Below are 14,346 nucleotides of genomic sequence, written 5' to 3'. Positions count from 1 at the left end.
TCTCTTTTATTTGCATAGTTCAAAACACCAGCATTCCTTATTCCTGGTTGGTACATTCTATGCATTGTACTTCCTGGATGAGCAGTCATTGGTTGTCAGCTGTCATGAACACAGAGCCCACCCATTTCACTAAAGACAAAATCAGATATGTAAAGGTAACGTGGTGTAGCAGTTCTTTACTTCACCATGAATCACTGATAAAGCCTCAGTAGTATGGATTACATTCATCATTTTGGATGCTTCAGTTGTGGCTCTGTATTTATCTTTGAATGTGAAGAGGAGGAGAGAGAGGAGAGGTTAGGAGCATGCGCTGATACAGCACTTTGCCACACACACCACTGAGCTGATACAGCACATTGCCGCACACACCGCATGACAAACCAACTCAGGATCCCAGATTAGGACCTGAGTGCAGCCATGCTACAGTTGACACCTCAGCACCACACTAGTTCAGATGGCATGGAACAGTGTGAAGTTTTTTTGTTTTGTTTTTTTATGGTGGCTGGAACGCCAATTCAATGTGGAGAAGGGTTGTTTTTAAATTGAACAGAATGGGACAAATGGTAAAGCCTTTGCAGAAGTGCCAGTGCGCAAAGGTCGAAAGAAAGTCTTGCGCATGTAAAATGATAAGAGAATCAATAAAAGGCTCATGAAATATGAAATTATCCAGGACAATGATAATAGGAAAAAATGGCAAATGAGTAAAATTGATTTAAGCATAGCACATCTTCCATCCATTGTTATAGTGAGCTGGAATTTATATTCTAGACATATCTATAACAGATACTGCAGCAACACCTGAAAAAAGGGAATGTTTTTGGTAAACTTCATATATTTTATTCTAAAAAGTTGTATATCGGGTTAAACGTGATTTAACAAAGAACTTCTCAGCAGACATACTAAAGCAAAGCTTTGGAATGAGCCCCCCAAGCTCTCTCTGTGGTGTGGATCATTTCATATTGCTAGATCTTTTGTAAAACGTTGTGCAACCTGTAGAATACGAATTCAGGTTTGTCCCCTGGGAGAATGAGGGTGAAAACAATCCTTGCTGCCAGTCTAGACCCCCTTTCACTCATTACTTCTTCAGTATTTGACTCTGAGTTCTTATCTTCATCCATTCATCAATTTCCTTAACCTGCTTATCTAGGGCACAGTTGTGGGGTATTTTGGGCTGATATCAGCAATCATTGTGTACAATCAGGAACAGTACCATGGGCCTCATTTATAAAGCTTGCGTATGCACAAAAAGAGGCTTGAAATGTGCATGCACAATTTTTCATGCAAATATGAGGATTTATAGAAGAAACTTTTATGGGGGAACATGTGTATACTTATAGCAACTCTGACCCATACATATGCAGCATTTTGGAGGAAATGGGAAGTGAGGACACCCTCGATCATGTAGGGAAATACAGCCAAACCAGCTAAACGATAAGTCACAGGTATAATTCTACTTTTAGGTGCTGTTCAAGCATCAGCCTTTTTACAGAAGCTCTGTATTTCTCACTGTTTTTTTTTCTTTTCTGAACTTATTTACAACTTACTAGTCTTATTTAAAATTAGAATTGATCTGATTTCTGGCTTGTCACTGAGAGTATCCACTAGAAATCGGATAAATGGATTTTGAAAGTATTTTAAATTTATCCACGAATTGCAATGCACGCAAACCTAGGTGCCGATTTGTCTTGACTCCACTACAAATGGGTGGCGAATTTGGATGGAGTAGCAAAGAGGTCCTTATGTCTGTAACACCTGAAACAGTAAGAGACACTGAGTAAATGAAAATGTGGTGTATTAAATACTCCCATAATCAGCTACTTGCACTGCAATTGCAAAAGCCTAAGCAGATCAGTTACACTTTACTGGAGGAGCAGTTTGTCCACAGATGGCGAGGGTGACATGCCAATGCGAGAGAAGTCAGAAAGAGTAGTGGAAGCTAGGTTAAGGAGGGAGGTGATGATTAGTGAGCAGCAGTATGGTTTCATGCCAGGAAAGAGCTCTACAGATGCAATGTTTGTTCTGAGGGTATTGATGGAGAAGTTTAGAGAAGGCCAGAAGGAGTTGCATTGTGTCTTTGTGGATCTGGAGAAAGCATATGACCGGGTGCCTCAAGAGGTGTTGAGGTACTGTATGAGGAAGTTGGGAGTGGCAGAGAAGTATGTAAGAGTGGTACAGGATATGTACGAGGGAAGTGTGACAGTAGTGAGATCTGCGGTAGGAGTGACAGATGCATTCAAGGTAGAGGTGGGATTACAGTATATCAGGGATCTGCTCTGGGCCATTTCTCTTTTTTTTTTTTTTTTTTTTTTTGCAATGGTGATGGACAGGTTGACAGATCAGATTAGACAGGAGTCCCCATGGACTGTGATGTTTATGGATGACATTGTGATCTGCAGCGAGAGTAGGGAGCAGATTGATGAAATCCTGGAGAGGTGGAGATATGCTCTAGAAAGGAGAGGAATAAAGGTCAGTGGGAACAAGACAGAATACATATGTGTGAATGAGAGGGAGGTCAGTGGAATGGTGAGGATGCAGGGAGCAGAGTTGGCGAAGGTGGATGAGTTTAAATACTTGGGATCAACAGTACACAGTAAAGGGGAGTGAGAGGTGAAGAAAAGAGTGCAGGCAGGGTGGAGTGGGTGGAGAGGACTGTAAGGAGTGATTTGTGACAGACAGGTACCGACAAGGGTGAAAGGGAAGGTCTACAAGATGGTAGTGAGACCAGCTATGTTATATGGGTTGGAGACGGTGGCACTGACTGAAAAACAGGAGACAGAGCCGGAGGTGGCAGAGTTAAAGATGTTAAGATTTGCATTGGATGTGATGAGGATGAGCAGGATTAGAAATGAGTACATTAGAGCATCAGCTCAGGTTGGACAGTTTGGAGACAAAGCTAGAGAGGCAAGATTGCGTTGGTTTGGACACATGCAAAAGGGGAGATGCTGGGTATATTGGGAGAAGAATGCTAAGGATAGAGCTGCCAGGCAAAAGGGAAAGAGGAAGGCCTAAGAGAAGGTTTATGGATGTGGTGAGAGAGGATGTGAAAGTGGTGGGTGTAATGGAGCATGATGTAGAGGACAGTAAGATATGGAAAAAGATCATCTGCTGTGGCAACCCCTAACGGGAGCAGCTGAAAGATGAAGTAGAAGTACTATTCATTGTAACAGCAATCCTGTCATTACATGTGCCAGACAATTGGGGCTACCCACTCAGCCATACGCCTTTCCCTGACCCCCAGAGGACACAGATGAGGCGCTATAATGCACGCATGACCTTGCGCTCTCGTTTGCGGATTGCAGCCAAATCGACATGAAGGCAGGAGTCTCGGATAGGCATCCAACTGTAGACGGGGCTTGATAGTGCATATTCTCTTTCACATGGAGTCTCAATGTATCTGCGGTTGCTCTATCATCCAATGAAGTTCTGCAGCATTGTGATTGCATATGTATGAAGTTGATTAGCATACTCCATATATAGATGTCATCGTTCAAAGTGCATTCCCATACATATATTTACTAGGTTGATTGTGATTTATAAAGGGTAAATTGGCTAGAAAAGTGCATTTGCCAGGTTGTATAAATTTGATTTTTTTTGGCTTCTGCATTTTCCTGATGTTAAAGATTTGCATTGGATGTGATGAGGATGAGCAGGATTAGAAATGAGTATATTAGAGCATCAGCTCAGGTTGGACGGTTTGGAGACCTGTTTTTTTGCCATACAGATATTTACACGCTCAAATCCACACAAAGTTTTATAAAGGAGGCCCCTGGACAGGGAGCCAGTCCATTGCAGGACATACACACACACACACACACACACACACACTAATTTAGCAACACAAATTCACTTAACCTCAAATGTGTTTGGACTGCAGTGGGAAACAATTGTGTTCATATTTTTATGATTAGCAGACAGAAGTGTCAACAGCACTGAAATTTTAAAAGACAGGATTTACTTCCAGGCCATTTTCAGATTAAACTTCAGTTTTGATCTGAATGGCATGTCCCATTACTGTTAAAGCACCTTGGATCCAGATTTGTTTCCTACTTGTGGTGTTTTCTTTGTGGAGGTGCTCAGACAGTGTTTACTACAAATGCGCAAGGGTAGACAGTTTGATGAACTTACATTAATTGCTTACATCTCAAACACAATTACTCTCTTATACCAACATGGAAAGAATGTTTTGTGTAAAAAAATAAATGGAACAAAATAACCTAGTAAATAAAATAATAAAATAAATGTAAGTTGGAAATAATTAAAGCCAAGAATATTAGGAAAAAATGCAAAGCAGACAATGTCTTAAAGCTGTTGCTGCTGAACTAAACCCTAGTTAGTTATATATGAATATGTAAAGGAAAAGGCAAGTTAAGAAAATGATTGGATGAATGGTACGGAGTACACTGAAAAAATAAAGGTCTGAGTAAGTGTGTTACATCTTCCTGGATCTTTTCCTTTTACACAACAAAGTCTCTTATTGTCTGCTTTCTTCTGCTTTACAGCTGTAACGTGCAGCATTCTGAAGACACTTGATCATGGCACCATGACTTGCTCTCATCCTTTTGGAAACTTTACCTACACCACAAACTGTACATTTGAATGCAAAGAAGGCTTTCTTCTAATTGGGAATGATGTGACAGAGTGCACAGCATCTGGAAAATGGTCTTTGCCAGTGCCCACATGCCAAAAGTATGAACAATCATTGACTTCTGGTAGGTGTGCATCATTCTTATTCTCATTCATTATCTTGTAGAAAATTAATAAATAATAGCCATTGGCCTCTCAGCAATTATACAAATTCCCCCCTTAATGTTTCAAAAGCACCAAAAATGTTTATGCCTTGTACTATATTTCTCAAAAAAGTGTTTTTGTATTCCATTTTGCATTAGACCTTAATGTTCCAATCTTAAGTTATCTTTCATATGTTCTTATTTTCAGCTCAAAGTGAAATTTCTCCTGTCAGATTCATGACCCTCTCTGTCATTGGAGGAACCACCACCACTCTTGTGGGTTCGTTTGTGACACTTCTTCTGTTGATGATATACAGAAAAAGTAAGTCCTTGTTAAATGATTTTGTTGTTTGGCTTTACAGTTAAATAATTTAATTATTGTTAAAATATGCTCTCAGATATTCTCAGTTAATACGAACAAGACTGTGCAGATGCATTATTTAAAAATATGAGTTTTGAAAACTTTCTGTACGTTAATCAGTTTTTACGGCCCTTCACTGCTTGTTTAATCACAGACAGATTTAAAGGTTACCCTATCATAGAAAGTTAATCCAGCAACCCTGCACTGGAACCTCATTTTGATTGCATGCACTTACAATATCATTTGGCAGTCTTTACTCAGAATTCTTGACCATTAGTGATAACAGAGGCTGAAAACTGACTAAGTCAACACACCAAGCTCCCACTTTATCACAACACACCAGTACAGTATGAAGACAAGTGCTACTATTGAGCCACGATCATGAACTCCTCCACCTGAGGAATTGTTCACTTCATACCCACAGGGAAAAAGTCATACTTTTCCAGGAAAAAAACACAACATCAGATTTCAAGGTGCTATTTCCCATACTAGGTGCATCAAAATGAGTTAAGAACTGTTGCAGTGCATGCCATAGTTTACAGTCTGATGAGGCCAAAAGGACAACCAGCATTTTCAAACATATGGGATGGGACACTTATGTTCTTAGACCTTCCAAACCTTGGCTACACTGTGAGATCCTTGAATAGTTTTGACTAAAAAGCATGCGTGACAAACACAACTCCTGCTCTGTAAATGCAGAGACAAACTGGCATACAGCACCTACTCTGGATCTCCACACTCTCACAAGCACCTTCCATAAAATATTGCAGGGTACAAGGTCTTGAGCTTTATCCAAATACACAAAGCACATTTACATTGGTTCACTGTTCTACAGCCAGAATATATCCAAATTGCTTCTCCAGAATATGAGGTTCAACTATGGATGGGTTTTCTGATTCAGTACCCTAAAATATGCTTTCCCAGGAGACTGAGAAGTGTAATCCCTCTGTACCCAAAACACACATTCTGACTCAAGTCTGCCTGTCCCAAGGGGCACAATACCCCCCACAATATTCAATGTTTTCATCCAGAGCTTTTTAATCATCAAGAGCTTTTCAAACCTTAGTCACAGAAAAGGGCCCAACACCATCCGATGCCTCAGACACTGCCTTCTCCAAGTAGGACTTATTCATTGGGTTTAGGAGATCCTCAAAGTGCTACTTCCACCTTTCAATGATATTCCTAGTTAAGGTCAGTGTTTGTACATTCTTACTGAGATGGCGGGCTGATATCCCAACTACTTTTTCTGAATTGCAAAATGGTTTGCAGCTGTCCAAAAACCATTGTCTATGGCCTCACCAAGCTTCACCCATTTCAGACCTCGTTGAAGCTTCCACATTTTTGACATGACATTACCTCTCATTTAAATCTGGGTTCCACCTACTATTATTGCATAAAAGACCATTTCCTTCAGCTTGACAGTTCAGTTACTGCTGCTGTCCACAACCATTTTGCAAAGTTGCAACAAAAGAATTTGGACACATTTCCTTTCAGATAACTCAATAAATGAAATCTTGACAAAAATTCAAAACATTCTTGACCTCTTTCAAGATACTGGAGAGGCAGGGGTTGAGCTCATTCTGAACAGAATCATCTATTAGTCATTCCCAGCAAACCCTCACTACTTGGGTGGTGTTTTAGATGTGCCAAACTGGTGCTCCACTGATTTGAGCCAGCTCTTTACCAAGTGGTGATCGGTTGACAGCTCCTTTCTTCACTCAAGTGTCCAGAACGTACTTCCTCTGATCAAACAACATAACTAAAAAGTCAATCATTGATCTACACCAGATGCACTTACAGTAAAAGCAACTTGTATCCCAAAATAATTTCCATACAGATCAGATCAGATAGGCCTTCTGATTATGCCCCCGCAGAGTCAGCTGATGGTATCCTTTGAAGGACCAAATCCAACACATCTAACATGGCTGAATACTTTGGATAGCATTTCAGTGCCAATTTGCAGAGAATAGTCAAAGTTTTCTCCTGTCCAATTTCAAATTGCATTCAGGTCAACCAATTGTCCACTGGAAAAAATGCTTTAGAAGTGTGAATGAATGACTTTATATTCAATGTCATAAGCTACCTCTTCCACGGTTTATTAATAATGGCTTTGGTCACTTTCTTTTTCAGGAAAGAAGCGTTTTAATGAAAGGTAAGTTTTTTTTTCCATAAACATCAAACATTAAAATTTTGAAAAAGAATTTAAAAAATTTTAGTTCAATTAAACAAAACATTTTTATTATGACTGTATGGTTTCCATGGCCGATGTGTCTATAACACAACACATAAGGATGACTTTGTATTAATGAAAATGAAGAATAAAAATGCATGTAAAATAAACCAAGGCAGCAAATCTATCCCTGAAGGTCTAAGGACTTTTTTTCCTTTTCGCAGCTGGAGATGTGCTGGAGGTGCAAGCTTTATAAAGTTATCAAATCATTCTTAAATCTTCTCACACAAAAAAAAAAAATCTCCTCGGAATACATTTATACTCAATTAAATTCCAAATTTGAAAATGTTATCCCTCTCTGTTTTAAAAACACCTGCTGTTTCTCAAAAAGCATTGGGTTAGCTAAAGAGTCAAATAAAAATGCAGATACAGTAGATATGTGGATGAGATATCCTCATAAGTCCAGCTCAGTGTGTTCCTAATATGAATTTCAACAGGAAAACAGAAAGCAAACAATGAGGATGATGGTAGAAACTTCATCCTATCAGACAGATGACTGATTTTTGTTCCTTTTTTCAGAGTGCCATCTCAATTTGCTAATGAGAAGCTTTATGAAGGAAACTTTGATGCAGAGTGACAAAAAGAAGTTGTGCAAAGTAAAACAGGATATCAGAGGACAACCCCACAATTTAACCAAATGAAGTAGCCTATTACAACAATAAAAACTAATCTTATAAGAGGTTAACAATTATGTATTTATACACCATATGTATTCTATTAGTGTTTTGGCTTCCATGCCTCATGCAGTATTTCTGTAATTAACATTTGCTTATCACGTATAATTTGATGTGTGTAATAAAGAGTCAAAGAATAAAGAAAAATTTGAAAGTTTTTTCTTATGCTGTTCTTCTTAGTACTGAGTACTTATTATTTCAACTTTAGTAACTGACATATTCAAGCTCATGTAATTCATCTATTCTCAGAGCTGCTTAATATAAACCAGCAACATTGGATGAAGAACAAGAGCCCCGAGTGTGTTCAAAGACAATCTCTCTTGAATAAAGCCTCACTCACTCATACGGAGCTGATTTAAAGATACCCACCATGCAGGGCTTTGAGATATAAGCTACTCAGAGAAAAAGTCACTTAGAAATACAGGGGGATGGTGTGAAGTCTACACAAGCCATGAAATGTTTACATAAAAATGCCTATAGAGGTTAGAGGTCAATCATCACTCCGAAAGCGGATAGTAGACGTCCCATTAGTGCTGGGCGGTATACCAGTTCATATCGAAAACAGTTTTTTATTTTTGTTATGATATGGATATTTCTTATACCGCAACACTGGTTTAAATTGCCTAAACAACGTTCGCAACGTGGCGCAGCGGGAAACTGTTTAAGGGGGACATTTTTCACTGCTATACTGCTAAACACATGCAATGGAGTACATATATTAGTGGAGGTGTTGCACGGGGGCTCTTTTTCACTGCTACACCACTAAACAAGCATACAACGGAGTACATGTGTTAGTGGAGGTATTGCACGGTGAAAATGGACAGAGAACATTCCGAAACTGAAACTGTAGCAGACGATAAAGTTGAACATGATGACACAGAAGAACTTTTGCTGGAAAAAGGAGTTACGTCTGTTGTCTGAAGAAACTTTGGATTTAAAAGGTCGGATGTGGACCATTATGTTCAAATGTGTGAATACTGTTTCTATACAACTGGACAATACTGCAAGTCAAGTTGTACTTGTTTTATTTTTTTCAATACTGTGTTACAGTATGTACCTGGGTACTGTGTAATAGTGTGACGACATGTTGACTTTATTCTCAACATTTCCACTTTAATCTCGACGCTTATGACGAGAATAAAGTCGACATTTCTACTTTATTCTCATAATTTGTTATTAAAGTAGAACATCGTAAACTAAACTTCATCTTAAAATGAATATTTAATTTAATAGATTTTCTCAAACCCCATCATAAGTTATGTAGCACATTAAATGCTTTGTGTTGTGTTCCCAGAGCCATGTTAATTGCTACGTGCTTCTTAAACTGACTTCCTCTTGCACTAAGAGGAGGCGTAGACAGCACACAGAATACATTAATTTCATGTTATTCTTGCTCCCTGAACATTTCGAATGCTAAGATAAATACTTGATATAATTTTCATGATGAAATGCATTAAAGCATGTATTAATCATGTGGGGGCACGGTGGCGTGGAGGTTGCACTGCTGCCTCGCAGCAAGGTGGTCCCTGGTGTTCCCTGCTTTGAATTTGCATGTTTTTCTGGTGGGTTTACTCGGCGTGCTTCAGTTTCCTTTGTATCATGTAGGATGGCGGGTTTTGTTCTGTTATATTGACCGTGCTAGTGTATGTATTGCTCGTATTCACCCTGCATTGTGCTGGCCCCATGTTCAGGATTTCCTCCTGCCTTGCACACAGTGCTTGCTGGGATGGGCGCAACCCTGAATGGATGACATAATTAAACATGTATAACGAAGATTTTTTTTTAAAGTTCTGAACACTCTGTGGTCTAAGTTTATAACTAGTTTAAATTTCACAAGGCCGTTTATCGCATGGCGAGTGGTTATGTGGAGAAAGAAAAAGGAAGGATAGGAGCTGGGAGTTTGGTACATCAGAAAGAGACAGCACGCATGCAATAAAGAAAGCCCACTCAGAAGAACATCCATTGAATTCTATGTTCGTGTCTTCAACCACCAGATCACAAACCCAACATTTACACAATATTTAAGTTAAACTTGTGCGATACCCATTCATACGTCCAGTTTTCTGGAGCCTCGTCACACCTGCCATAAAGTTCTCTACACTGAACGTACACCTGGGGACCCCTTTCTGCGACGGAGCAGCACTACCGCCACACTACCGTGCACGTTTAATACCTGCTTTAATGCATTTCATCATGAAAAATCTTAGCATTCTACATTTTCAGAGAGCAGGAATGTCATGAAGTGAATGTATTCTGTGTGGCGATCGCTGCCTCTTAGTGCAAGAGGAAGTCAGTTTAAGAAGAGCGCAGCGATTAACAACTGGGTCGGGGAACACTTAACACAAAGCATTTAATGTGCTACACAACTTATGATGGGTCTGAGAAAAATCTAGTGAATTAAACATTGATTTTAGGATGAAGTTTAGTTTACGACATTCTACTTTAATGACAAAATAAACTACGAGAATAAAGTGGAAATGTCGACTTTAATCTCGACATATAGTTTTTTTTTCTTCACTGTCCATATGTTTTTTTCTTCACTGTGGACCTAATACGCTTCCATAGGGCTACACCACAAATAGCATCATAAATGCAAGTTGCAGTTTTATTATTTATGTATATAGCTTAGCATGAAGCAAGGTCCATATTAATGCAGTTTGCCTTAATGATGATCCAGTTGGTAAAGCTGCACTTATTTTATTTTATTTTAATTTGGTGAATACTGTGTAATGCACCTGGGCTTGAAGTCTTGGAAGTAATAGTATTATTACTGGAAGTTGCACTATTATTTATTTTATTTTTATTATTTATTAGTTTAAATATGATGTAGTTTAATGATGGTAAAAATGTTTAAAAAGTCACTTTAACATGTCAGTGGACAGAGATTGTTAACATTAACAAAGTGTAGATGGTTTACAAAAAATATTTACTATTTATTCCTTTTCTAAGACATGTTCAGTGCAATACAACTTTTGACAAACACCTCTGGATATTTTACTAAGTCTAAATGCCTCTTTGGATGGTTGAAAACATGTTGTCAAAATTTTAGTTTAAGTTGTTTGCAAACATTGTTCAATAAAAAGGCTCTATATTTTGACTGCATCTGTCATGCAATGTGATTCCTTCTCTTCATTAATGCCACCACCTTGAAAACTATCACTTTATGGGGCCATACAAACCTGTATTAATACTTATGTGCACATTAAAATGTTTTTTTGTACAATGTACAATTCTCATGACAGTGGAATAGCTTATTCTTAGCCAGTAATTGCAGTGGAAAATGTGGTTAACATCTACTCATGCATGGGAAAAAAATACCGTCAAATACCGTGAAACTGGTATAATTTTGAAAAATACCGTGATATAGAATTTTGGTCATACCGCTCAGCACTATGTCACGTAGTATATGTGTACCAAATTTCAGGTCAGTAGGTCAAATGGTTTGCGAGCTACAGGTGATTTAAAATCCTGGACAGACAAACAGACAGCCACGGTAGCGTATTATACCTTCTTGTAGACCTTCCCTTAGTCCTGACACTCTTCTCCACCCACTCTACCCTGCCTGCACTCTCTCCTTCACCTCTCTTCTACACTCCCCATTACTCTCTTCTGTTGATCCCAAGTATTTAAACTCATCCACCTTTGCCAACACTACTCCCTGCATCTTCAACTCCTTAACTCTGCCACCTCCACCTTTGTCTCCTGTTTTTCAGTCAGTGCCACCGTCTCCAACCCATATAACATAGCTGGTCTCACTACCATCTTGTAGAACTTCCCTTTCACCCTTGCCGGTACCCGTCTGTCACAAATCACTCCTGACACTCTTCTCCATCCACTCTACCCTGCCTGCACTCTCTTCTTCACCTCTCTTCTACACTCTCTATTAGTCTCTTCTGTAGATCCCAAGTATTTAAATTCATCCACCTTTGCCAACACTGCTCGCTGCATTCTTACCATTCCTTTGACCTCCCTGTCATTCACACACATGTATTCTGTCTTGTTCCTACAGACCTTCATTCCTCTCCTCTCTAGAGCATATCTCCACCTCTCCCGGGTCTCCTCAATTTGTTCCCTACTCTTGTTACAGATGACAATGTCATCCACAAACATCACAGTCCACAGGGACACCTGTTTAATCTCCTCTGTCAACCTGTTCATCACCATTGTAAACAAGAAACAACTCAGAGCTGATCCCTGATGTAATTCCCCCTCCACCATGAACACATCCATCACTCCTACTGCATACCTCACCACTGTCACACTTCCCTCTTACATGTCCTGTATCACTCTTACATACTTCTCTGACACTCCCAACTTCCTCATACAATACCACAACTCTCCTCTAGGCACCCTGTCATATGCTTTTTCCAGGTCCACAAAGACACAATGCAGCTCCTTTTTACCTTCTCTATACTTCTCCATCAGCACCCTCAGAGCAAACATCGCAAATGTAATGCTCTTTCCTGGCAAGAAACCATACTGCTGCTCACTAATCATCACCTACCTTCTTAACCTAGCATCCACTACTCTTTCCCATAACCTCATGCTGTGACTGATCAATTTTATCTCTCTGTAGTTAAAACAGCTCTGCACATCACCATTATTCTTAAAAATCGGTACCTCAGGCACTCCCTCACTTTCCAAGATTACACTAAACAATCTGATTAAAAATTCCACTGCCATTTCTTCCAAATACCTCCATGCTTCCACAGGTATGTCATCTGGACCAACAGCCTTCCCATTCTTCATCCTCTTCATAGTTGTCCTTACTTCCTCCTTGCTAATCCATTGCATTTCCTTGTTCACTATCTCCACATCATCGAACTTTCTTTCTGTCTTATTCTTTTCACTCATCAACCTCTTAAAGTACTCTTCCATCTATTCAACATACTCTCTTTACTTGTGAGTATGTTTCCATCATAATCCTTTATCACCCTATCCTCCTGCTCATGTTTCCCAACTCGGCCCCTCTGTCTAGCCAATCCGTACAGGTCCTTTTCTTCCTCCTTAGTGTCCAGCCTCTTATAGAACTAATCAAACACCTTATTTTAGCCTTCACCACCCCTCTCTTCACCGTATGCTTTATCTCCTTGTACACCGGTCTACTTTCTTCATCTCTCTGATTATTCCACTTCATCTTCTCCGAACTTTTCCTCTGTGTATTCTCCTGTATTTCTCTGTCCAGATGTCACACCAAGCACCCTTCTAGCTGTCCCTTTAACCACTTCTGCTGTAGTTGCCAAGCTATGTGATAACTCTTCAATGCCACACAGTGTCTGTCTTACCTCCTCCCTGAACTCCACCTTACAGTCTTTTCAAATAACACAATTTGATCCTTAGTTCTACCCTCACTCTCCTTCTCTTCTTGATCTCCAACGTCATCCTGCAGACCACCATCCTATACTGCTTAAGTACACTGTTCCCTGCCACCAGTTTGCAGTCTCCAATCTCCATCTGTCCAGATCTCCTGCATAGGATACAATCTATCTGTGGGCAACTGTGTATGTTACTCTGTGTTCCTCCGTCTTCTTCAAATATTTATTTACCACAGCCATGTCCATCTTTTCACAAAATCCGCTATCACCTGACCTTCTACATTTCTCTCTTTGACACCATACCTACCCATCACCCCCTCATCACCTCTGTTCTCTTCACCAACTTGTCCATTGAAAAATGCTCCAATCACCACTCTCTCTCCCTCTTCGGTACACTCTCTACCACTTCATCCAATTCACTCCAGAAATCTTCTTTTTCATCCATCACACACCCAACTTGTGGGGTGTATGCAGTAACAACATTTTTCATCACACCTTCAATTTCCTTCCTTCAATTTCCTTTTCACCTCCAAAACACTCTTGACATACTTCAGGATAACCCCTAGTCTACTTCTCTTCCCATCAACACTATGGTAGAATAATTTGAACCTGCCTCCAATACACCTGTCCTTCCTCGCCTTCCATCTGGTCTCCTGCACAAACAATATACAGCATAATCCTTCCTTCTCTCCATCCTATTGGCTAACTCTCTCCCTTTACCAATCTTACTAACAACATTCAAAGTTCCTACCCTCACTTCCACTTTCCTACACTTCCTCCTCCTTTGGCTAACAGTAACCCAAATTCCCTCAACATCCTGTTGGTTAACAGTACTAGTGACAGCCGTTGTTAACCCAGGCCTTGACCTATCCAGTATGGAAATCTATATTGTTGACCGCATATTGATCTGGCGAAATTTTACGCCAGATGCCCTTCCTGACATAACCCTCTCCACTTATCTGGGTGTGGAACCAACACAAATTGACACACTGGTTTTTGCATCCCCCCACTCACCACTATACACGTTCTGGGTGCATTT

General features: G+C 39.8%; 1 protein-coding gene across 2 annotated transcripts in view; it reads left to right on the top strand.

Moving 5' to 3' along the window:
* LOC114658990 (L-selectin-like) overlaps window positions 1-8,151 on the top strand; it is a 33,289-nt gene extending 25,138 nt beyond the window's left edge. For both annotated transcript variants that reach the window (XM_028811160.2, XM_028811159.2), the window contains 4 exons: window positions 4,500-4,709; window positions 4,936-5,049; window positions 7,219-7,240; window positions 7,838-8,151. In XM_028811160.2, the coding sequence (XP_028666993.1) occupies window positions 4,500-4,709; window positions 4,936-5,049; window positions 7,219-7,240; window positions 7,838-7,895 (404 nt within the window). In that variant the 3' untranslated portion in view covers window positions 7,896-8,151. The remainder of the gene's footprint in view (window positions 1-4,499; window positions 4,710-4,935; window positions 5,050-7,218; window positions 7,241-7,837) is intronic.
* Window positions 8,152-14,346: the final 6,195 nt, after the last annotated feature.

Source organism: Erpetoichthys calabaricus, chromosome 10 (assembly GCF_900747795.2).
Source record: "Erpetoichthys calabaricus chromosome 10, fErpCal1.3, whole genome shotgun sequence".
NCBI classification, from domain to species: Eukaryota; Metazoa; Chordata; class Cladistia; order Polypteriformes; family Polypteridae; genus Erpetoichthys; species Erpetoichthys calabaricus.
Note: the sequence above shows the minus strand (reverse complement) of the source record. Positions and strands in the feature narration are given on the sequence as shown.